The sequence below is a fragment of the Theropithecus gelada genome, chromosome 1 (assembly GCF_003255815.1).
Source record: "Theropithecus gelada isolate Dixy chromosome 1, Tgel_1.0, whole genome shotgun sequence".
NCBI classification, from domain to species: domain Eukaryota; kingdom Metazoa; phylum Chordata; class Mammalia; order Primates; family Cercopithecidae; genus Theropithecus; species Theropithecus gelada.
In genome coordinates, this window is record NC_037668.1 from 164,257,534 (window position 1) to 164,282,151 (window position 24,618).

The 24,618-nt window shown below is 50.5% G+C and overlaps 2 protein-coding genes across 5 annotated transcripts in view; one reads left to right on the plus strand and one right to left on the minus strand.

Moving 5' to 3' along the window:
- The window catches only part of LOC112631578 (BEN domain-containing protein 2), a 30,832-nt gene extending 30,614 nt beyond the window's left edge, over positions 1 to 218 (minus strand). Inside the window, exon 1 of the mRNA XM_025396979.1 lies at positions 1 to 218. Coding sequence (XP_025252764.1) covers positions 1 to 195 — 195 coding nt within the window. The 5' untranslated portion in view covers positions 196 to 218.
- CSRP1 (cysteine and glycine rich protein 1) lies at positions 161 to 23,955 on the plus strand. 4 transcript variants are annotated; one of them, XM_025392014.1, is made up of 6 exons: positions 161 to 350; positions 11,171 to 11,283; positions 17,107 to 17,275; positions 18,458 to 18,587; positions 22,110 to 22,203; positions 22,705 to 23,955. In XM_025392014.1, exons 2-6 carry the CDS (start codon positions 11,172 to 11,174, stop codon positions 22,779 to 22,781), a joined length of 582 nt encoding a protein of 193 aa, XP_025247799.1. In that variant the 5' UTR covers positions 161 to 350; position 11,171; the 3' UTR covers positions 22,782 to 23,955. The 4 variants fall into 4 exon arrangements, with proteins under 4 accessions (XP_025247799.1, XP_025247816.1, XP_025247807.1 ...); XM_025392031.1 differs by having other exon boundaries at positions 18,458 to 18,569; XM_025392004.1 differs by lacking the exon at positions 161 to 350 and adding an exon at positions 582 to 805.
- The last annotated feature ends 663 nt before the right edge of the window (positions 23,956 to 24,618 follow it).

A 24,618-nucleotide genomic window follows, 5' to 3' on the forward strand; every position in this document is an offset into this window, starting at 1 on the left:
CTGACCGACAGGAAACCCCCGAAATGTCCCTCGCACGTGCAAGACGTTTTCCGCGGTGGCGGCGACAGGGCGCACAGTGGGACCGCAGCACAAGCGCGGGGCACCCCCACAGTCGGCGACTCCTGCCCCGCCCCTGCCGGCCGGGCAGTCCTGGGGCCTGGGAGGGCAGCACCGCCGGGCTTCGCGCCATGACATCAGCCCTGGAGTGGTGCAGTGTGCAAAGCCCACTGGTTGGCGTGGCCCGGGACACGCCTTCCCCGGAGCGGAACAAAACGGCGCGCAGGCCGGGCGCACCCAGCCGCCACTTCCGAGAGCGCCTGCCGCCCGTGCGCCGCCGAGCCAGCTGCCAGGTGAGTGCGCCCTGGGCCACGCGGCTCTGCGCCCCGCGGAGGGGCGCCTGGGCACGCCCTCAGCGCCTCCCGGTCTTGCTCGCTCCGCCGCGGCCCCCGGGGCTGTCACAGGCGGGGAATTGTGAGAAGTGACCGCAGTTAGCCCGGGCAGTGCTGCTCTTTCCTAGAGGCACTAGGTCCCTCCCCATCCCGGGCCTTCCTGGGCTTCCTGGACACAGTTGGCTTCCGCGTGTCCGTGACCCAGGGCGACCCGGCTACCCCCAACCGCCTGCAGGTCGGGCAGAACAATCGGCGATTCTGCGCGCTACTGACGCTCATTGTGTGGCAGAGAGATGAGGGCATCCGTGCCACCCCCTCCCTCACCCTCCTGCTGGGGAGAAAATGCCTGCGGGCGGGGTGGGGCAAACATCTGGCTTCATGGGCCTGACCTTGGACATCTGTGTCCCTGAGCGCAGGTGTGAGTTTTCCCTCTTGCGAAAGAACTGCATGGAAACCTCTCCACTCCAAATCTTGGTGCTAGATGGTGATGGTTACTGAAACCTGAAAGAGCCTGCAGTCAGTGTTTTCTGGCCTCAGGCCTTGAAAGCTGGGCAGTAAGAAAGGGACTGGTGTTGAGCGCGTTTAAAGCAAATCACAATGTGTTAGCTAACAGTCAGCCCTCTGAGGCAGGTATGTATCTACTAGTACAGACCAGAGAATATTTTGCGTGCTTCTGGTTCTGGTGCTGTTGTGATCTAACCGGGACCCAGGAATCGGCTGGACCAATAGTGGGCTCAGGCTCTGCCTAGAGCCCTGGGCTCCCACCACCCACCCTGCTGCTCCCTGAGAGTGAGTGAATGGGCAGGCCCTCCCCACGCTGGGATACTGTCACAGTGGCACCGAGGAAATCCACTGGGCCCTGGTAGAAAGTGTATCAGTGTATCATGAAGAGGTGGCCTGGAGTCTTTGTGGGGGATTGTTTGGAAGGCAGAGTTTTGACTCAGATTTGCCACTTAACACACAGGTTTCCTTGGATAAACTATTTAACTTCTCAATGCCTCAATTTCTTTCAGGGATGCTACAGAACCTCCGACACAGGAGTGATCTGTCAGTTACTATCTTCTTTCTTGTCCCCCCCCCATCCCTTTCCTTCCTCCCAGAAGCTAAGGAGGCTGGAGGTGCTGCCTGTCTCCCTCTGTCCTCTCAGAATGCATGTTGGGGATTTTCCCCAGGTAGGATTTGGGGATGGTACTGAGCTTCCCCTGCTCTCATTCAACTGCTGCCTCCTGACTCTCCAGCTGGTTTCTGGCTCAGGAGGCCAGGCTACCTCTTTTGAGAGAGACTGTCCTCAGCCCTCAACTGCTGATGGGCAGCTTTTACCCATTGTTTCCTAAATCCAGCTTCCTCCTGCTCACGGTCTTCCAGTGAATGACCCTTTTGCCTTGGAGAGGATATCCGGGGCGGAGGCAGATGAGGAAGGAAGTTTATCCTGCAGAGGGTGTAGTGTGGGTTAGAGGAGAGGGAGGAGAGAACTGTCTGCAAAGCCTGAGATGCCCGGGATGGAGGGTATGCGGGGGATGCAGGAGAGAAACTAAAGAGAAGGCGCATCAGCTCGGCAACTGGCCTGCTAATAAAATGGGAAAAACAGGGGTGCTATGGCCTCTTTGCCTCTGGTCTGTCTTAGCACCTTCTTTCCTGGCCCAGGTGTTTGCTCTTTTAATTGTACACATGTGCATCTGCTTCTGGAGCTAGTGAGTCCTGACTGGGCCAGAGTTGCAGCCTGGGAGTGTAGTGACACTTGACGGGGTGATCAGTACATATTTGATGAATGAGTGGGGTAGCAATGGTCTTTCAGCTGAGTTGGCCTGCTGGACACTCATAAACCTTGCAAATAGTTACTAGCCAGTTTTTCCACTTGGGTAGATTGACAAGCAGGTGAGAGAAAAAAAGGCATAGTTTTTTTTTTGGTTTGTTTTTTGTTTTGTTTTGTTTTGTTTTGAGGCAGTCTTGCTCTGTCGCCCAGGCTGGAGTACAATGGCGCAACATTGGCTCACTGCAACTTCCGCCTCCTAGGTTCAAGCGGTTCTCCTGCCTCAGCCTTCCAAGTAGCTGGGATTACAGATGTCTGTCAATACACCCAGCTAATTTTTTGTATTTTTAGTAGAGATGGCATTTTGCCATGTTGGCCAGGCTGTTCTTGAACTCCTGACCTCAGGTGATCCACCTGCCTCGGCCTCCCAAAGCATTGGGATTACAGGCATGAGCCATTGCGTCCGGCCGGTTTTTTTTTTTTTTTTTTTTTTTTTTAGAGACAGTGTCTCACTATATTGGTCAGTCTGGTCTCGAACTCCTGGCCTCAAGTGATCCCCTCCCTGTCCCCACCACCAGCTCAGCCTCCCAAAGTGCTGGGATTAAGGCATGACCCACTGCGCCTGGCAACATAGTTTTTATTCACTGTCCGTCTCCTGGTGGGGGAAGCGAATTGGGAAGGCTTTTCTGGCAGGTTGCTAAAGCTTTAAATATTTATGTAAGCCTAGCTTATTGTGAAACGTTGGCTGGCTAGATGAAGACACATGGGTTAAATATTTTGGGATCCAAAGAGGTGCTAGTGAGAATAAAAAGACTTTTTCCTCCAAGTCAGCCATTTGGCATTACTCAAGCATATTGTCAAATATCAAAAGAGACACAAAACTGAACAATAGGTATTAGAGTTGGCATGTCCTTAAGATAAGGATAACCAGATATCTGCACTTGCAGTGTACCAGACAGTGTGAGAAATACTTCACATGTGTTATCTTGGACAATTTATGAAGTAGCTACTGATGCTCTCCATTTTACAAATGGAGAAACTGAGGCTCAGTGGTAGTAAGAAACTTGCTCAGGATTACAGCTGATCAGTTTTGAAGCTGCCATTCCAACATAAGCTGATTGTTTTCAGAACGTATGCTCAGTCACTACCCTATTATTTTTCTTTGCTCCTCTACATTTCCTTTTTCCATATCAACTCACTAAGGAAATATCTGCCATTTGTGAAACACATCAGCTTTACAAGTTGCTTTACAGTGGCTTATAAACTATTTAAGGAAGATATCTTTCACTTGGATGGGTCAGGGTTAGAACTCCTGACCTCTGGGTTTTCAGTCTGTTGCATGGCCAGGTAGGAGCAGAGGGGACCCCTGAGAGTTAGTTGCCAGCCACCAATGGATATGCTTTCACCACCTCTGCATGTTGAGTTTCAGAGCCAGGTTTGCAGAAAGAAAAGAAGCCTGGAAAAGAGCCTGCTTGAGAAAGAGAGAGAGAGCTAGTAAAACTTGAGGGGAGGGCAGAGAAGGTGAGGTGGAGGGGTCCTGGGTTCTGACTGCTGTTTCCAGTTGTCAAGAATTTATATGGTAAGGACGTTCCTGTACTACGCAGCTCCCTAGGAATGTGTCTGACGCCAGCACTGAGTCATTCCCATGTATGGTAAAGTGTGTAAATACGGGGGCAGCTAGCATTTCCAGACTCTGGTATTTCCAGTGCTTCCCCAGGGCCAGAAGGCAGTGTCTGAGTCTTCAGCGGTGACAACAGAGGAAGAAATGGAAGGTTAGCAGCTGGAGCTCAGCCCCAGCTAGGCTGCCAGCACCCCCTACCCCCAACTGTGTGCCTGGCTTTCTTTATGTGGGGGGGGGGGACGTGGGTTGGCGCTTCCTGGGATGTCAACTGCAAACAACCTGTGTTTATAAGGCCTAAGTGCTAATTTGCTTTAACTTTTTAAAAATTAATCAAAGAAAAATCATTCACACCATCTTGTTCAGCATGGAATAACCAACATCATTCCAGATCTGGATAAAAACAAGGAAACCCTATCTGTTAATTTGTCTGTGAGGCTTTATTAGAATACAGGATTTCCTGTAGAAGTTTTAAAATACTACAAAGAAGTCAACGACCTCCATTTCTACCTGTGTTGACCTTCAGACTTCTTTTTTTTTGAGACAGTTTCACTCTTGTCCCCCAGGCTGGAGTGCAGTGGCACGATCTTGGCTCACTGCAACCTCTGCCTCCCGGGTTCAAGCGATTCTCCTGCCTCAGCCTCCCGAGTGACTGGGATTACAGGTGTGTGCCACCACACTCGACTAATTTTTTTTTTTTTTTTTTTTTTTTAAGCAGAGATGGAGTTTCATGCTGTTGGCCAGGCTGGTCTCGAACTTCTGACCTCAAGTGATCTGCCCACCTCAGCCTCCCCCAGTGTTAGGATTACAGGAATGAGCCACTGCACCCTGCAAACTTCTGAGCTCCGAGAGTAGGGAGCTCTGCTCTAGAACGCAACGGGGGCAAGTGGGGAAAGGGAGAGACATACACCACCCTTGTCAGCTCACAGTCTCACAAGAGCCACTGGACATGGATTTGAAAAGAGAAAACTCAAACAATAGAGAGAAGGATCCCTGAGCTAGAATGACAGTCAAGTTCTGGAGTCCCATAGGGCCTGGAGTGATGGTAGCTCAGTGATGCTGGTTACTTTCTCAGAGAGGCGGGTCATGTGCAGGGTTCTGAGGGAAACATGAGGTGGGATATGCAAAGCTGAGGCGATGCCTGCCCCATCTCCATGGCAGCCATTCTCCCCCTACCCGGGACCCGGACCTTCAGGAGAGGCTGATTTCCTGAGCTCTTAGGTATCACCTCTAAGACTTGGCTCTGAGCCCTGACCATCGGGGCCCCTCCTTCCCTCTCTACCCTCAGCTGCTCTCTGGACACTGGGGCGTGGAGGCAAAAGCTGAGCTACAGATTGGAAGGGATGCCAGCCCTCCTGTCCACCTGGCAGATACTAAGCAGCTCAGCTAATGCGAGGGAACTAGATAAACATCTGACAGGTTTCTACTGGAGCACATGGGTGGGGACTTTGGCCCTGTGCCGTCAGTCTCTCTTTTGCCCTAGGGAATAAGTGATTTTGGAATGGGAGAGATGGGATTTTTCCACTGGAGAAATAAAGATATGGGATGGTTTTGAAGGGTTTGATAAGAAGGGGCTTGCCTTCAGACACTGGTGGCTGGCAGTTAGGGATTTTACATCTCTGCGATGGTTCCTTCAACCTGTCGCCTGAGCTGGACTTTTCTTCTTTTCTTTTTTGTTTTCTTTTCTCTTTTCTTTTCTTTTCTTTTCTTTTCTTTTCTTTTCTTTTCTTTTTGACTCTATTGCCCAGGCTGGAGTGCAGTGGTGCAATCTCTGCTCACTGCAACCTCCATCTCCTGGATTCAAGCAATTCTCATGCCTCAGCCTCTTGAGTAGCTGGGATTATAGGTGCCCGCCATAATACCTGGCTAATTTTTGTATTTTTGTTAGAGACGGGGTTTTACCATGATGGCCAGGCTGGTCTCGAACTCCTGACCTCAAGTGATCCGCCTGCCTTGGCCTCCCAAAGTGCAAGGATTACAGGCGTGAGCCACCACACCCAGCCAAGCCTGACTTTCATGAGATTTGGGGTAACTGCGAGAGTCTGTGACCTTTTTCTTCTCCTTTCACTGATGCTGTAAGAGCTGCCACCTTGGCTTTCTCGTCTCAAGACTGAGGATCTGGGTACAGTCCTAACTGGGGATCTGGATACAGTTCTAATGGGACAGCCAGGCTAGGAAGATGTAGCAGCAGACACAGCAGGCTTCTAGCCTCCAGCCATTTCAGGAAAATAGCTGACCACGTGTTTCCAGCCATTCAGTAGAAAATTCAGGCTCTGTTCTCCGTTGAGATGGTCAACACAGTGAAATGGGACATCACAGACAGCTGGGGGGAGCTAAACCCCAAAGAAGGGCAAGTAACTTGTCCCAGACTCGTTTGCTGGGCTGGCAGATGAATCAGGAGTTCCTGGCCCTATTTGGCATGCTACCTCTTAAGCCTCATTCCTTCCATATGTGGACTAGCTACATGTGGACGGTTGGCCCACATCTAGCAGTGTGGTGTGGAGGTATGACTGGGCCAGTCGTGTGAGTGGTAGTCAGAGGGGTGGGCACTTACAGTGTGCTGGCCATCACTTCCATACATCCTCATTTAATCCTTACAGCTCAATTTTAGGGAGTCCGTATGTGATCCATTTTAGAGACAAGCAAATTGATGCTCAGAGAGGAAAGTAACTTGCCCAAGATCATTCAGCTACGAAGGGGTGAATCTGTACTGATTGAATCCCAGCTCCTGTTTTCCTAACCATTGACCTGTACAGCCTGAACCCTGACCTCAGGAACTTCTCTTGTCCCTTCTGCAGGGCCTCTGTCCCCAAGAGCTGGGAAGGCAATTAAGAAGGAGCCAAGTGTCCCTCTAAGGCACTCCATGAACTCTGAGAAACAGGTTTCCTTTTAAGGCAATTTGGCCTCCCTACAGGCAGAATTTGGCTGTTGGAGAGAAGGGGCCGGGCAGAAAGGGAGTTGGTGGAGTGGAGACTGAGCCCCGCCTGTTGCCAGGGTTCCCTCCAGCTGAGCCTCTTCCCCACAGGCAGGGTCACCTGGAGGGATCCTCTTGTGGGCAGAGGGGAACAGGACCCCATCCACAGGCACCGCCTGAAACCCTTCCTGGGTTTAGGGACAGAGTCATCACTTTTCATCTCAAGGCAATAGAGGCCTGTCCCTTCACTGGGCTCTTGAGGGGAGACCCTCCTACCCTTACCCCAGCTAAATTACCAGGCTCAAAGAGCAGCCTAGCTAAAAGCTAAGAGGTGTCCTGAGCAGATTTTCCTTACTGGCAGGTCCTTGGGTTTCACCCATTTCTCCGCCCATGGTCCTGATTCCCTGGGGCCCTGCTGGATGTGGGCCCCTGACATGGAGCCAGGGAAAACAAGGGGAGGCCTGTATGGAGCTGTGGGTCTCCCCCAGAGAGAGAAGGGCTTTTGTGTCTGTAACAAAACAGTGTTTGGAACTGGCTCCCAACCATGTGGCTGGGGGAATTTTCCTCCCTTAGGGGTGTTCCTAGGGGCCTGAGTATGTCCCCTGCTGGTTCAGGGGGTTGGAGAAGGCTGAGGAAGAGGGCCAGCACTGATGTATTGTATGCCTACCACGAGCAGCCCCTCTTAAATATGCAAGGGCCACAGCATTGTGATTGGAGCACAGAGAACTCAGAAATAGATGAGCTTGCATTAGAGTCCTTGCATTAGGTCTACCTCTTCCAACTGTGTGACTATAAGCAAGTTGCCTAACCGCTCTGAGCCTTGCTTGTCTTGTCTGTAAGGTGGGCATACATTCTTTATCTTCGGATGATGAGGATGAAATGAGATGATGCGGCTGGGAGCGGTGGCTCATGCCTATAATCCCAGCACTTTGGGAAGCCGAGGCAGGCAGATCACTTGAGATCAGGAGTTCAAGACCAGCCTGGCCAACATGGTGAAACCCCGTCTATAAAAAAAAACACACACACAAAAATTAGTCGGGTATGGTGGCAGTGGTGGGCACCTATAATCCCAGCTACTCAGGAGGCTGAGGCATGAGAATTGCTTGAACTCAGGAGATGGAGGTTGCAGTGAGCAGAGATTGTGTCACTGCACTCTGGTCTCTGTGACAGAGTGAGACTCCATCTCAAAAAAAATAAAGAGATGATGCAGATGAGCCATCTGATGCATAGTAGGCATTCAGTCCATGGCAGTGTGGGTGCCGTGGCTGAGTTCCAAGGGTCACATTGAGTCACCTGATCAGAGGGAGAGGAGAGCCTGTGTGGGTCTGTACAACTGGACACATTATCACAAAAGCTTCCCAAGCAGACCTCCCCTCACATCTCACTGGCCAGAAGCAGTCTCAGCCTGTTCCTGATCCAGCCACCGGCAGGGGAATAGAATCTCTGTGGTTGGCTTAGGAGACACAGGCTCTGTTCCTCCATCTGGGGAAAGGGCATCTCCGCAGTCACTCAATGGCCTGAATAAAATTGGGATTTGTAGCAAGGAAGAATTGGGAAATGGCTGATGGTTAGGCCGACCATGATACACGTTGCTGATTGCCATTCCTGTCTAACTCTCCTTCATATTGTATGGTTTTCAGCCCCAAACCTTTGCTTGACAAGGGCAGCTAGCAGTCCTCAGAACAGAAAGAAGCTGAAGGAACAGCGTGACATCAGAGGCTGGGAACGGGGACTGTCTCTGGATCTGGGGGCTCAGGCCCCATGGGTTATCTGAGGAAGATAGAGATGGGGATGTGAGCAGTTACAGAAATTCCTGCCAGGTGTGTCAGCGATGTGTGGGAGCCTGAGGAGGTGTGGCTGGTCCAGAACCTGGGAAAGGGAGAACTGGGCTTATACACCAGGCACCGTCTACCTAGATTCCCCAGCATCACCAATACCACTTCCCCACAGTAAGCTCTGCCTCTCAGCCTGCACACACTTATCAAGCACCTCCACTGGGAACCAGGCTCTGCAGAGATTCACCATGCAGAGAGAATGGCCCCAGAAGCCATGGCTTTCAATATCAGTGCATCCTTCATTCATTCCTCAGCTATTTCCTGGCCACGTATATGAACAGCCACATGCCAAGTGCTATGCAGGGCGTGGGGACAGAGTGGTGAACGTGACCTGGATCCCTACTTGAGCTGAGGCCTGTGTCGCCCTCAGATGGGAAGCTCTCCAGTAGTGGAGACTGTCTCCCTCTGCCCTTGACATTGACTCTTTAGCTGCTGGCACGAGCCCTATTACCAGGAGGGTGGGCTCTGGTTGCCACATCCCTGTTTTCAACATTTCCATGCCACAGGTTCCGTGAGCTCTCTCCTTAGACTCTTTTGCCTCCTGAGGCAACAGACCCCTCTGACTTCCAGCCCCTTTATTTCCCAGCACCTCCCTATGTCCTTTACTCACCATGTCCTGGGCAACCCCTGGCACCAAGCCTGTACCCACTGTAGGTGGTGCTTTGTATAACCCTTCCCTCATGAACTTCTGTTGAAAGAGCTGGAAGGACGGTCTCCCTCCTTCAGCCATGTCTGTTGAGTGAGTGAGTGAAATGGAAGGAGAGAAGCCGGCCCCATCTGTTCTCCACACTCACTAGTGTTACCTTCTGTGCTGCTCTGTGGCCATGCGGGCACTGACCTGAGGCATCGCCTGGACTTCTGTGTGCCGTGTATGTGCCAGGCACTGTGCCTTGCCTTTGACGTATCATATCTCATTTAATCGCCAGACATACTCGGTGAAGTCACGATTTTTATCTGCTTTTTTTTTTTTTTTTGAGATGGAGTCTCACTCTGTCGCCTAGGCTGGAGTGTCATGGTGTGATCTTGGCTCACTGCAACCTCTGCCTCCCAGGTTCAAGCGATTCTCCTGCCTCAGCCTCCTGAGTGGGTGGGATTACAGGCAGGCGCCACCACACCCGGCTAATTTTTCTATTTTTAGTAGAGATGGGGTTTCATCATGTTGGTCAGGCTGGTCTCAAACTCCTGACCTCATGATCCGCCTGCCTCAGCCTCCCAAAGTGCTGGGATTACAAGCATAAGCCACCGCGCCCGGCTTTTATCCTTATTTAACAGATACAGAAATCGAGGTTTGGAAAGACTGACTGTCTTGCCCAAGGTCACACAGCCAGTGAGTGACAGGATCAAGATTGAGCCAAACCTGCCTGGCATCGGGACCCCAGATCTGAACCAACATCTAGAGCATCTCAAAGTTGGTCCAGGCCACCTGCTTTGTTTGCCTGGGGTGCTTGTTAAAAATTCAGACTCAAGTACCTCATTCTCTCAAGTACCTCATTCTCAGAGCTTCTAATTCATTAGATGTGGGGTGGTGTTACTAAATCTGATTTTGTAAAAGCGCCTCCTCTGAAGCTTGATAACTCTGCCCTGTGTGCCTACCCTGTGCTTTTTTTTTTTTTTTCTTTTTGACAGAGTCTTGCTCTGTTGCCCAAGCTGGAGTGCAGTGGCACTATCTTGGCTCACTGCTATCTCCACCTCCCAGGTTAAAGCGATTCTCCTGCCTCAGCATCCCGAATAGCTGGGATTACAGGGGCATGCCACCACACTCGGCTAATTTTTGTATTTTTAGTAGAGACGGTGTTTCGCCATGTTGGCCAGTCTGATCTGGAACTCCTGACCTCAGGTGATACGCCCACCTCAGCCTTCCAAAGTGCTGGGATTACAGGCATTAGCCACTGCACCCAGCCCTGCTTTTTTTAAAAAAAACAAAACAAAACAAAACAAAAAAAACCCTTTTTTCTTGTGGTGAACTATAGCTTATATACAAAAGTATGCACAATGTACAGTTCAAATAATAATTATAAAGTAAGCCCCCATATGACAACTATCCAAGTTAAGAAGGAGAGCATTGCCAGGCAGTGCCTTGCCAGCCTGCCTGGTCTCCCACCCAGTCATGGTCCCTTCCCTCCCTTGGAGGTAACTCTTCCAAGGTAAAAGCTTGTGATCATAATTCCCTTGCTTTTCTGTAGTAACTTTTCCACCCATGTGTCCATCCCTTGACAATATGAGTTTAGCCCATTTGTGAATTTCATACAAATGGACGGACTTGCGTTTTCCCAGCTCTGGTCTGTCTGCTTCTTCCCTTCCACATTCTCTTTGAGACATGTATAGGGGTAGGCAGTCCATTTTTATTGTCGCTGCAGGTTTCTTTATAAAGCCTGTTTCTTCTACTGATCCATATCCTTCAGAGTGCCTAGCACAGGGCTGAAAATGCAGCAGCTGCTCCGTAAAGACCTGTTGATTACACTGGGGGAGGAAATCCCTGAGTAACGTGTGAGGATGCTGTCGAGAGCTAGCAGAAAGTGCTCTGCCAGGCCTGGTGGCCCCACTGGGCATTCTGCCCTTCATCTTTCTCTCCTCCGGCTCTGGCTGTTGAATTTCTGTCATGGACAATCTGAGATATTTCCATCTCCCTGTAAAATTAATTCCCATTTCTGTGTCCCTTTTCAGAATGCCGAACTGGGGAGGAGGCAAGAAATGTGGGGTGTGTCAGAAGACGGTTTACTTTGCCGAAGAGGTTCAGTGCGAAGGCAACAGCTTCCATAAATCCTGCTTCCTGTGCAGTGAGTACACCCCAGGCCCTGTTGCTGTTGTCTTGGACACCCTGGACAGGCCTGCCCCCACAGGCTGGGCCTGTCAACACCCCAGGGAACTGGTCCCGTGGGATGTAAACAGCTTGACATTTGGCTGAAGCGCAGCTGGGCAGGGAAGCACTTAAGGGCCTCTTTGTTCCGTTCAGAAGCTTCTTTCTAAGGGATAAACTGGCCAGAGTGGGTCGGGGTGGCAGGCGTTCAGGGGCTGAAAGCCAAGCTGTAAAGACTTGGTTAAGAAAACTTTCCACTCAGTTCTCTCTTCTCTCTCTCCCTGCCATGATTTCATCATTTCAGAGTAAAATACTCTCAGCCCTTTGGACCCTAATTATATCTTGTTCAAAGGAAACAGAGGCCACAACCTCATGGCAAAGCTGAGTCTGGAGGAAGAGCAGGGCTCCTCCTTCCTCAGCCCCTTGCAGCCCGGCCCATTCACTTCTTCACTTCCCATTCCCACTTAGCCTGGGATGAGAGGAAGGGGGAGTGCAAAGTTCCCTGATATCTACTCCTAAGAAGCCGGAGCAAGGTTTGCTCCAGTCACAAGCCTAGATGAGTAGGAAATCAGACAAAAGATACCAAGCAACTCACAGAGGTCAGGTCGACCCAGGGATCCTGATACCGTGATGCTGTGCCCACTGGTACTTGGACCAGGTGATGTTTCCAGGATGTGGTAACTTGGAGAAGCCTCTCCTCAGGTTCCTAAATGAGTTGGTTCATTGTGATCAGAGCAGAAGGCCTGGGTTAGAAGAAGAGGCAAGGTGCATTTTCTTTCCTAAGACAGAGTCTCACGCTGGCACCCCGGCTGGAGTGCAGTATCTCACTGCAACCTCCACCTCAAATGATCCTCTCACCTCAGCCTCCTGAGTAGCTAGGACTACACATGCATGCCACCATGCTCGGCCAATTTTTAAAAAAAATTTCAGAGAGACAGGGTCTCCCTATATTACCCAGGCTGGCCTTGAGCTCCTGGGTTTAAGCAGTCTGCCCACCTCAGCCTCCCAAAGTGTTGGGATTACAGGTGTGAGCCACTGTGCCCACCAAGGTACATTCTCCATGAGGGTAGGCAGAATGGATGGTAGCAGAATGTCTTAGTTAAAAAAGATTCGGTGTTTATTATCTGTGTGATGATGGACAAGTTACTCAGTTTCTCTGGTTGAGTTTTCTCATTATTACAGTGGAGGTAATAATAGTCACCTCTTGGGATTGTTGTGAGAATTAAAATGAAAGAAGCTTGTGAAACAAAGCACTTAAAATAATTATGAGTGTTGAAGAAATGATATGCACACACACGCACACATGCACACACACACATACACGCACACTGCTGAGGGATCTATAGCAAGAGGGTGTGATAAAAGAAGCCCTCACCAGGGGCTGAGGCCCCAGCCCATCTGGGAGATCCAAGAATGGGGTCCTGTCTGTTCCGCATTACATGAAGCAAAGTTTCATGATTTGTGCTCCAGAGTAGGATCCAGATGGGCCAACAGCCACCTGTTCAATGACCATTTGCATCTCTGCCTGTCGCTAGGCAGACCAACCTGAGGCCACCCCGCATAGGGCAGCAGGGGCCCCACATCCTGCTCAGCTGGGCCTGGAGTGACAGCTCCAGGGCTGCGTCTGATGAATGGGGAGTAAACAAGGTTTAGTGGAGCTTTGTTGGCTTCCAGCCTACAAAGGAGGCCAGAAACAGCAGCGTCTTGTTATCAGCAGTTCACTACTCTTAGGAATTTCTAAGCCGTTTATCTTTCCAGAGGGAATAAGAGAGAGCTTGGCGCTGGCTGGGAAGGGGGTCTAGGCTGCTGGGATCCTAAGGGCCCCTCTCTTTGCTCTCAGATGTTGCTTAATCACTGACCATAAGGGGTCAGCTGTGGGTGGGAGTGCCCGCCTGTAGACCTGTTTGTGGAGTAGTCGGTCAGAGGGTTGAGGGAAGTCAGGAATTCAGGGGGTGGCATAGGAAGGAAGGAGCAGGGCCTGGGGCAGGGTGTGAGGGGCGTTGCGGATGAGAGACAGTTGTAGAAAGTCAGGCTGGGGAACAGGGCTCCAGGGAGGGTGGGGGGCGGTGGGTGGGGGTGTTATGCAATGAGCAGCCACAGGAAGCAGTCTCAGGTCACGCTAGGGTCTCAGGGCCGGTGCGGCTCTTGGGTATCAGAGCACCAAGTGGACCCCCTAGCACTGCACATGTCCTAGCAGGCTGAGCCATCTCCACAACTTGCTCATTCCTCATGCCTAGCACAGTGCCTGGCACACAGTGGGTTCCTGACAAAGATTTGTTTATGAATGGAAGAAGCACATTTCTCTTTTCCAGTGAAGTGGGTGATAAGTGTCCACCCCATTCAGGGTGCCCACTGAATCAAAGGACTTTCCTTCCCAAAGAAGGGAGAGGCTAGCCAGGTCTGGGCCAAGGGCAGTAAGGGCCACCTCCCTCACTGGCCAGGCCTGGATGGGTCCCCAAAAACAGTTGTGACCGTGTGGGTCCTTGGCTCCAGATTCTACTCAGCTTGCCCACCTACATGCCTGTATTAGTCTACTCTCATACTGCTAATAAAGACATACCTGAGACTAGGCAATTTATAAGAAAAGAAGTTTAACAGACTCACAGTTCCACATGGCTGGAGAGGCCTCACAATCATGGCAGAAGGCAAAAGAGAAGCAAAGGCATGTCTTACATGGCGGCAGGCAAGAGAGCTTGTGCAGGGGAACTCCCATTTATATAACCATCAGATCTTGTGAGACTTTTTCACTATCACAAAACAGTATGGGGGAAGCTGCCCCCATGATTCAGTTATCTCCATTTGGCCCCACTCTTGACACATGGGAATTATTACAATTCAAGGAGAGATTTGGGTAGGAATGCAGCCAAACCATATCAGTGCCCTTTCCTGAGGGTCTGAATGGGCAGAAGGAAGACATGATGATGTCATAGGCAAAGTTGGGGAGAATGACCTTCACTCTGGGCTTGGCCTGGGAGTGGGGACTGAGAAGGCCTGCAGTACACTACCATGGTCTTGAAAGGGGCTGCCAGATCCTATGAGCAGATGGTGGTTCAGAGGCTGGTGGGAAAGCTCAGCTCCGTGGCTGGGAACCTGCCCTGAGGCTATGTGCCCATCTCTGAGCTGTACCCACCTCCTTCCTGGGGAAGGTTGGGTTTAGCAGCCAGCTGTGAGGAAAGAAGAGCTCTGTGATGGTGGTCGATGGAACAGGCCCTGCAGGTTGGCCCTGGGCTGTTCCCTAGAATCCAAGAGCACAGGGGAAGCTCATGGAAGCCTTGTGCACCCTCTGACACCAGTGTCTCCTCACCCGCAGACTGAGGCTTACTGTCACTTTTCACCCTCCCAGCCCCACATGCATGGCCCACTGGAGGGGAGCCATGGCTGGCAGAAAACAACCAGGTCTGGAGGTCAGGGGCTGGGTTCTGGCCTGGCCCTGCATCTGGCCAACACGTGATCTGGAACTGTTTTGTGGGCCTTGGTTTTCCTTCCAGAAGCAGAGAATCATTCTCCATTTCTGAGAGGGCTCTGACCTCTCCCCTGGGGCTGCCTTTTCCCTGTATTTCCAAGCAGCATCACAAGGGCCCACCGAAGTGGCATCTGGAAGTATGCATTTCCAACAAATCCAGTCTTTTTTTTTCCCCCCTTATTGGCTTACCGTGATATGGTAGAAATTTATTCAGGCCTGCCTTCAAAATTCTCCTTGATTGAGTCTTTGGTGGATCTTACAAGTGAGCTGCAGAGTCTCTCACTACCTCACCTGGATGGAGGTAGAGGGGCAGAAGGCCACCATGGGCAGGATTGGGCCTCTGGGAGAACAGAAGGGCCGAGGCAAAGCAGAAAGGAGCAGGGAGGTCCTAGGTAGGGGAACCATCTGGAAGATGTCAACTTGCAGGCCCTGAGGTCTGCCCTGGGCTGAGTTCCTGGTCTCCTACTGGAGAGATCAGCCAAAAGATACCTCTGTTCCCCCAGGCACTCTGCCTTCTCTCTGGTCTTGGAATTTTCAGTTCAATTTGGATCTTACAGGAAAACAATTCCAGGCCAATTCCTGACTTCCCACCCTAGAAGGGAATGTTGGAGCCCTTGGCCTGTGGTTTGCTCTCCCTCCTTCTTGGGAACCAGGCCCCGGGGGAATGGTGGGAAGTTCCATATTTGGATGGCCCAGAGTGCTGGAATGAGATAGAGATCTCCAGGGCAGGACAAGAGGGTCCTTATTTAGTCTGAAGTCTCCAACCTGGGGCTTAGGGTGAGAGAGGAGCTGGCAGAGGGCTGGACCTTTTAAAGACAAGAGGATGGCAGTTGCAAGGAAAGGAGCTGAGAGCTTCTCCGAGGGTGGTAAGAGGCGTGGCTTCTCCAGTGGTATCCCTCGGTTTCTATGTTCAGGACATATTTGAGGATGTGTCCAACTGAGATGCAGAACTCCAATATTTAAGGAATATGATCAAACCGAATTAGGATTACAGGACAAGTAAAGAAATAGAATGCAGTTGAATCCGTTGAGAGGAGTATGTGGAGGTTAGAAGCAATGATCTCTTGAGGCCGGGGCCTGTCCCTCCCACTTCCTTGTCTCCTGATGGTACTAACTTTATATAATACTAATAAGAGTAGCCAACATTTATTATGCACTTGTTGTATACAGGGTATTGTGCCAAGTACTTCACATGTCAGATCTCATTTGATTCTCACCACTGGCTTTTGGGGCAGACATTATGTTCATTTACAAAATGAGGACACAGAGGCTGGATAGGCAAAATAACTTGCACACAGCTGGAAAGGGAGAGAGCTGGCATTCAATTCTGGGCAGTCTGAGTCTTCATGACCCCAGGCTCTGAACTGTTTTAACTTTATTTTTATTTTTAAAAGTTTTATTTATTTATTTATTTTTAAATAAATAGAGACAGGGTTTTGCCATCTTCCCCAGGCTGGTCTCACACTCCTGGGCTCAATAATCCTCTAGCCTTGGCCTACCACTGCTGGAACTACAGGCATGAGCCACTAAGCCCAGCCAAAACTGTTTTACTCTGGATAGCTGGGCATAGCTCCCCTCTGAGATTAACAGAATGAAATAGGAGGCCCACAGCCTTTCCAGCTCAGACCATTGCAATCCTTAGTTCCTCCCATTCCACTCTGTCTTACCTCAGGACTCAGGAAGTTCTCAGTGTCTGACCTCGCTTCTTCCCATGGCAAAGTGATTTCTGAGATTAGAAACTTCAAATCCTCTTGTGATTAGCATGAGTTGCATCTCGTTTCAGAGCCCACCATGTTGGGCACTTAATAAATATTAAACATTTCTTATGGGGTATCACATCACCTGCATCTCTTCCCATTGGCTCCCTGCCAGCATACACAGATAGTCTCTTCTGGATTCCATTGTTGAAGGCAGGAAAACTCTGCCCTTCTTCTTTTCTTTTTTCTCCTCCCTCATTGGGACATACGGTCTCTGTTGAGGGCAGAGTGAGGAACCTCAACAGGCATTGTGTGGCTTGGGGTCAGCCTAGGCTGTTGCCTCTGAACCCTGTGTTGCACTGCAGCCTAGGAAGGTTGGGAGTGCAGAGGACCAAAGGAGACACACAGGGAGTCCTGGAAGAAGAACTGGTGTTGGTCAGCATTTCTAGAGTCAGACATGCAGATCCCATCCCTCTGTCCTCCCACCCATTGGTCATCCCACCTGCCTCCATTTCTAGACAGTTCCTGAAAGATCAGGATATGATGTATGCAAAGAGCCCAGAGACCTTCAGCTGTAGGAAGCTTGCAGTGAGCAAGCAGCTCACCCCAGCTTCAACTCACTGCATCCACTTCCCCTCCACAGTGGTCTGCAAGAAGAATCTGGACAGCACCACTGTGGCCGTGCATGGTGAGGAGATCTACTGCAAGTCCTGCTATGGCAAGAAGTATGGGCCCAAAGGCTATGGCTATGGGCAGGGCGCAGGCACCCTCAGCACTGACAAGGGGGAGTCTCTGGGCATCAAGCACGAGGAGTGAGTAAAAGATCCTCTCCCAACCTTTTTCTTGAGCTCTCTCCCCTACCCCTGTATTAGGCCTCACATGTATTTGCAACCGTTTTTGGGTAAGCAATGGAAGGCTCAGAAAACCAGTTATTTAAAAGGCACCACAGAGCAGCGCCTATGTGTCAGGCTGCTGCAGGAGCTGGGCATTCAGCAGGGACTAAAACAGTCCAGGCTCCTCCCTGCAAGGAGCATGCATTCTATATTTGTATAAGGGTCAGAGCTGGGAGGGGCCCAAGAATTACTTAGTTCAATTTCCTCTTTTTGTTTTTGAAAGGGAATCTTGCTCTGTTGCCCAGGCTGGAGTGCAGTGGTGCAATCTTGGCTCACTGCAGCCTCTGCTTCTTGGGCTCAAGTGATCCTCTCGCCTCAGCCTCCCGAGTAGCTGGGAGTATAGGTGTGTGCCACCACATCTGGCTAATTTTGTATTTTGTAGAGACAGGGTTTTGCCATGTTACCTCCTCTTTTTATAGATGAGAAAATCCAGCCCAGGCTCAGTGACTTGCCTGGGGTCCCACGGCTAGTGAGTGTCAGAGTGAAACCAGGGGCTCAGGGCAGCACCACTGCCACACCAGCCTCACTCTCAGCCCTGCTGTCTCTCACTACTGAGGAGAAGTCATTTCCCTTTCTTGGAAATGCCATAGGGTGTCATCAGCCCCACCACCCCCCGTTACCCCACAGCACTCCCTGGCCTCTGGGTAAATGGTGGCTGTTGGCAATCAGCCTGGCTGGCTCCTCAGCCTGGGGAGGTGGACGGAAATGATGGATGAGTTACCAAATTTCAGCCAAGGTCATTGCCCCAGTGGGAATGATTCATCAGCAGATTTCTCCTGGAAAGAATCTGCTAATAGACCAGCTGCAGGAATGAGGGGCAGAGGAGGGCAATTCTTAGCAAATGGGGTGTTAAATGAATCTGGAGTTAACTGGGTGACCGAGGGAAGTATGATGTTATAATGGAAATAACATTGTGCTGAGGCTTGGTTTGTCCATCTGTAAAATGGGAGATGACCCTAGAGGCCCTAGCCTTTGTGACTCTGGCAGAGAGAACTGCCCGCTGCTCTGGCATGAGATGAAGGTAGGGTCATGCCCTCTCAGTGCCAGCCCCACCTGTACTTACATTGTAAGTCACCTCACCCCATGCCCTTCTCCATGCAGAGCCCCTGGCCACAGGCCCACCATCAACCCCAATGCATCCAAATTTGCCCAGAAGATTGGTGGCTCCGAACGCTGCCCCCGATGCAGCCAGGCAGTCTATGCTGCGGAGAAGGTGATTGGTGCTGGGAAGGTAAGGCGGCTGCTGGGCATGAGAGGGATCGGGGGAGATATCTTCCTGATATGTGGATTCCAGAACTTTTAAATTGGTGACCCTAGCTCTGCTCAGGGCAGCCTGAGCACTGGGGTTTAACCTCTTCCCTTTGTTCCTGTGGATTGCATGTACCTGTGCTTTCCAGTCTCCAAGGAGCTCATATCAGCCATGAGCAGTAACATCCCTAGCATTGATGGACAATGGGCCATTCATAGGGAGTGGCAATGATCAATCTGTATCTCCAATATTGGAGAACAGAATGTAAGGGTACATGGATGGGCTGCAGAGGGTCCACAAAGCCCCGAAAATTATATGCAAAGTTTCATGGGAACATGTCTGCTTCTTAGATCCATAGCTTTTATCAGATTTTCAAAGGATTTGTGATCCCAAAAATATACATTCTGTTTCATGGAATGTGGACTCCCAGAAACCCATCCAAATACCCCCAGGGCAGAGATTTTCAAGGTTCAGGCCTATCAGAGCCTCCTAGGAAGCTTTTTTCACACTGTTTAGAATTGCCACACATGCTCTTCCCCCATGATATTCTGACAGTAGCCCCCAATCACCAATGCACAGTGAGAATCACTTCACAGTGAGAATCACTGTAGCAAACCGACAGTTCCCAATTGAGCTGATCACTTCCTTCAGATAGGCCGCAGTAGAGAAGAGGTAGAACTCTTGCCCCCGGGGTTTGCAGTGTCAGATTAGTAGTCAGAAAATCACAGAGGAGATGTCTTTCAGCTATGAGGCCAGAGAGGATTTCTGGAGCATCATGTGAGGCCTGAGATAGAAAAGTGACTTGGCCAAGATCACACAACAAGGTTATGGAACTCCTGGGCCTAGAGCCCATCTTCAGCTCTTCTGGATTTGGGTTTTGGCTTTGAAGGCTTTTCGACCTTGAGAAATGGGATAAGGGAATGGATCAAGAAATGTTGAGCAACTAACACTTAGGCCAAGGTTAGACTCTCTACTCTCACAGTCATGGTTGGACGGAGATGGGGATTAGTATCCCTGTTGTACAGATGAAGGAACTGGGAGTCAGAAGGATTACATAACTTGCCCTGATCTGCTAGGAAGGGGCTAAGCCAGGCTCAAGCCCAGGTTTGTCTGACTCTGAAGCCCTTGCTCTTACTACTGTTACTACTGTTAATGCTACTTTGGGCCATTTAGCCTCTTTGAACCCATTTCCAAGGCTGCAAAATGGGAAGGGATTGTTAATCCTAGCATGGTAATTAAGACCTTAGACTCTAGACAGCCTGCTTTGAATCCTAGTTTTGCCATTTATTGGCTGAGTGGCCTTGGGAAAATTTATCCTTCCTAAGTTTCAGTTTTGCAGCTCTAAAGTGGACCTGAATAGTGGAGGAAATGCAAAGTGGACCAAGTAATGGTCCCTGAAAAATAAGGCAGTTTTTTTGTTTTTTGTTTTTTTTTTTTGTTTGTTTTGTTTTGTTTTTTTTTTGGCAGAATTTCACTCTTGTTGTCTAGGCTGGAGTGCAGTGGCGCGATCTTAGCTCACTACAACCTCCGCCTCCCAGATTCAAGCGATTCTGCTGCCTCAGCCTCCCGAGTAGGTGGGACTACAGGCATGTGCCACCACACCCAGCTAATTTTTGTAGTTTTAGTAGAGATGGGGTTTCACCATGTTGGCCAGGCTGGTCTTGAACCAGCCTGGACCTCATAATCTACCTACCTTGGCCTCCCAAAGGTCTGGGATTGTGAGGTGTGAGCCACCATGCCTGACTACCAGGCAGTTTTAATGATTAAATGAGATAATACATGTTTAACATGCAATGTAGTACCTGATATGTCCTCAGTACAGTTTTGCTATTGTTATTATTATTGTTTATTTTCAGGGATTGTTATGAGGTCACAATGAAGATCCTTGCCATTGACTAAAGGATATGAAAACAGGAGACATTAATACTATTGTTAAGTTGGGTTTTTTGTTCTATCTCATTATGAGAATAGAAAATTATTAAGAATAGCTAAGAATCACTATTTCCATTACTTAGGCAGGCTATAAGGTAAAGTTAGGGCTGTACTAAGGAGTAGGATAAGATAATTTTGCATTCAAGTGGAAAAGGTAGGGAGAAGCCCCCACCTTTCTATTGCCTCACTCAAGAAATGTTGAGGAGCTGGGAATACGTTTGGGTGCTTATGAATAGCAAAGGGATTCAGCTTATTTTGGCAGGGGAGTGGCTAGGAAATATGAGGAGAGGTGTTGGTCTAGGTGTGATTCAGTTTTTCTCCAGCCTGGAGAGCTTGGGGTAGCAGCCCCTTGCTTTATAGAGGAGGCAGCAAAGGCTGGGTGACTACTGAGGTTGCACTGGCACCGACCTAGACCCAGGTCCCCCAATTTCAGCTCTTTGGAGAAGAAGCCAATGGGCAAGGTTAGGCAACCAGGAAATCTGAGGGGATGAATTTCCCTTCTCATCCGCCAGCCTGGGCACTAGGAGTGTCTTTGCCCTTAAAAGGCCTTGTTTTGTCTTATCTGACTGCTGCCTGCCTCTTGCTTTTCCTGGGTTAAGCAGAGCTGTCTACACATCAGCCTCTTAGCCTGCCCAGCTGTTGATGGGAGCTGGCTTCTAAGAAGTCTATCTGTGCAACGTACCATCACTGTGTACAAACTTGGGCCTCACTTTTTTTTTTCCGGGAGAGCTGTTTGCCCTGTGTTACAGAATGGATGTGAGGACTAGATTAAACATATGATGCCTGGTCACAGAGAAGGTATTTGTAATTGGGATTCTCCTGGACCAGCCCAGCCTCTGAAGTTCTAGAATTAGGTGCCTCCTTTGCCCAAAGGCTATCAGCTATTGGAGGGTAGGGTGGCAGTATGTCCCCCACTGGGTAGCTGTGAACATTAACTGACTTCACCAGTGTAAAGTGCCTGGCACAGGGCCTGGCACAGAGGAAGCCACAGTCAATGTTGTCTAGTATCACTTTGGAAGGAGAATAAGTCTATGAAATTGCATTAAACTCAGCAGGGGAAGTCCTAAGGAGTGTAGTTTCTCCAGGGGCCACAGAAGACCCTTTGTGTCTCTATGAGATGCCCCAAGGCAACACGGGGCAGAGAGGTCTTCCTGGTGAGGGCCGTTCAAGTACTAAGTGACAGTACCAGGAGGAGTGCAAAGCCCTGGCTCACACCACTGATCTACTGGCAAGATGGGTCTGGAGAAGGCTCATCTGGCCCAGCCAGTGGGGGGAACAGCTACCTTGGTGTTAAACCCACCCCCTCACCTGCCTTTTGTGGTATAGCTGGTGACCCTAATCATCAGGCCATTGCAACATAGCATGGAAGATGGTGCGAGGTGGCATGTGGTCCCTGGCCTTCTCCCTCTACTGCCTTGCACCATGGGCCATGTCCTCCCAGCAGCACCAGTTGAGCAGACTTCAGAAGTGGCTTGAGCCCTTATACCATGGTTATGTCAAAGGGAGTGGGCCTGGGGTAGAGGGTACCCTCATCACTGGTGGCAGCCATTAACTATTTCCTTCCCTGCCTAGTCCTGGCATAAGTCCTGCTTTCGATGTGCCAAGTGTGGCAAAGGCCTTGAGTCAACCACCCTGGCAGACAAGGATGGCGAGATTTACTGCAAAGGTGGGTGTTTTCACTTCTAATTGAGGGTCAGGAGGCCCAAGGGGGTGCAGGGGCTAAGTAGTCTTGCCTTTGCTGAATGTAAACTAATTCCTGGCCTTGGGATGCAAGATCCTGAACATCTAGTATGATTCCTTCATTGTACAGATGAGGAAACAAGACCAGAGGGGGAAAGCAACTTGGCCAGCATCATCTGGCAAATCGAGGCAGGCATAGAGCTACACTCTGGCTTCCTAACTCCCAGTCCAATGCTTTTACAGCAGATGATGCTTCTGTAATTTCAGTGGCTGGGGCAATGGGTACAGGGTGGAACCAAGAGCCTCTTCACCATTTTACTATTGAGACTGGGGTGCTGTGGAGGTGAGGGGGTCCTAGTGGACCTTTCTTCCCTAGCGGCCTGGCTGGGCACTAGGAGTGGGGGATCTTCAGCAGGAGGGTGGGTGGTGCGGCTGGGGGTGGAGGAGGAACATGCCCTTATTTCACTTCTCTCTCCTCTCTCTGCAGGATGCTATGCTAAAAACTTCGGGCCCAAGGGCTTTGGTTTTGGGCAAGGAGCTGGGGCCTTGGTCCACTCTGAGTGAGGCCACCATCACCCACCACGCCCTGCCCACTCCTGCGCTTGTCATCGCCATTCCCTTCCCAGCAGCTTTGGAGACCTCCAGGTTCATTTCTCTCATGCCTGCCACATATCACTAATGACTTGAACTTGGGCATCTGGCTCCCTTTGGTTTGGGGGTCTGCCTGAGGTCCCACCCCACTAAAGGACTCCCCAGGCCTGGGATCTGACACCATCACCAGTAGGAGACCTCAGTGTTTTGAGTCTAGGTGACAGCAGGCCCCTCTCCCCACACTTTGCCCCACAGAGCTCTGTTCTTAGCCTCTTGCGCTGCACGTCCACCATCAGCTGGCCAAGACACCTGGGGACACATCTTGGCACCCAGAGGAGCAGCAGCAACAGGCTGGAGGGAGAGGGAAGCAAGACAAAGATGAGGAGGGGGGAAGGCTGGGTTTCTTGGATCCCAGAGATCCTCCTCTGTGGGAAAGAAGGTGGGTTTCCTGGTGTCCCTCAGAGTAAGCCTGAGGACTCCCAGCTTAGGGAGTCACTACCGCAGGCAGAGAGGCAGGCAGTGGGGTCCTAGGAGCCCCTGCTTCTCCAGGCCTCTTGCTTTAGAGGCTTTGTGGAACGGATAGCCTCCCACTAGGAGTGGGAGGAGAATAACCCAGGTCTAAGGACCCCAAAGTCAGGATGTTATTTGATCTTCTCAGACATCTAGTTCCCTGCTTGATGGAGGGATCCTAATGAAATACCTGAAACATATATTGGCATTTATCAATGGCCCAAATCTTCATTTATCTCTGGCTTAACCCTGGGTCCTAAGGCTGTGGCCAGCAGAGCCCAGGCCAGGGTTCTGTTCTTGCCACACCTGCTTGATCCTCAGATGTGGAGGAAGGTAGGCATAGCCTCAGTCTTCATCCAAACACCCCTTTCCTTTGCCCTGCGACCTCAGAATCTTCCCTTTAACCCAAAACCCTGCCTCTTCCACTCCACCCTTCTCCAGAGACTCTTAGATCACATCATTCCAGCCCTTCCAGGCACCAAGTTAGGAGTGGTGGTGGGAGGAAGGGAAAGGGCTGGGCCTCACTGCTCCCAGCGACTGAAAGGACAACAATATCTGGAGCCACCCACTGAAAGGGCTGCAGGCATGGGCTGTACCCAAGCTGATTTCTCATCTGGTCAATAAAGCTGTTTAGACCGGAACTCTGGTGTCCCAATCCTGTGTCTGTGGAGCTGGGAGGGAACTCGATGAGAGCAATCAAATTAGCAGGGGCTTTGGGAGGCCGAGGCAGGTGGATCACCTGAGGTCAGGAGTTTGAGACCAGCCTGGCTAACATGGTGAAACTCCATCTCAACCAAAAAGACAAAAAAATTAGCCAGGCGGGGTGTGGGTGCCTGTAATCCCAGATACTCGGGAGGCTGAGGCAGGAGAATCACTTGAACCTGGGAGGCAGAGGTTGCAGTGAACTGAGATCACGCCATTGCACTCCAGCCTAGGCAACAAATGCAAAACTCTGTTTAAAAAAAAAAAAAAAAAAAAAAAATTAGCAGGCAGCCTGGTGGAAATGAATCAAAGTGGATTCGTTCCTGCTTTTTCTCAGGACCAATTGCTTCTCAGTATCAATTCCAACTGAACCACACTGTCTGAAGTGACCTGACCAGCCAAATACCACTGGCTTGTCCTGTCTGGTCTCCACCCCCAAATCTGGGCCTGGGAATTGCATGGACTTTGGTCTTGGAGGGCTCAGCTAGGCCCCAAAACTGCTCAGAACTTCTCCCAGCTTGGAAAGCCCCAGCCTAAGAGGGAAACTCAACCAGAGGAACTTTCACGTCAAATCTAGAAAGCTCACTTCTGCCTAGGA

Excerpts from the sequence above, each read along its gene's own strand:
- CSRP1 (XM_025392004.1), top strand. The coding sequence starts at position 732 with ATGCCTGCGGGCGGGGTGGGGCAAACATCTGGCTTCATGGGCCTGACC. Across the intron at positions 806-11,170 it reads ATCTGTGTCCCTGAGCGCAG|AATGCCGAACTGGGGAGGAG; the intron begins GTGTGAGTTTTC and ends GTCCCTTTTCAG. Across the intron at positions 18,588-22,109 it reads AGGTGATTGGTGCTGGGAAG|TCCTGGCATAAGTCCTGCTT; the intron begins GTAAGGCGGCTG and ends TTCCCTGCCTAG.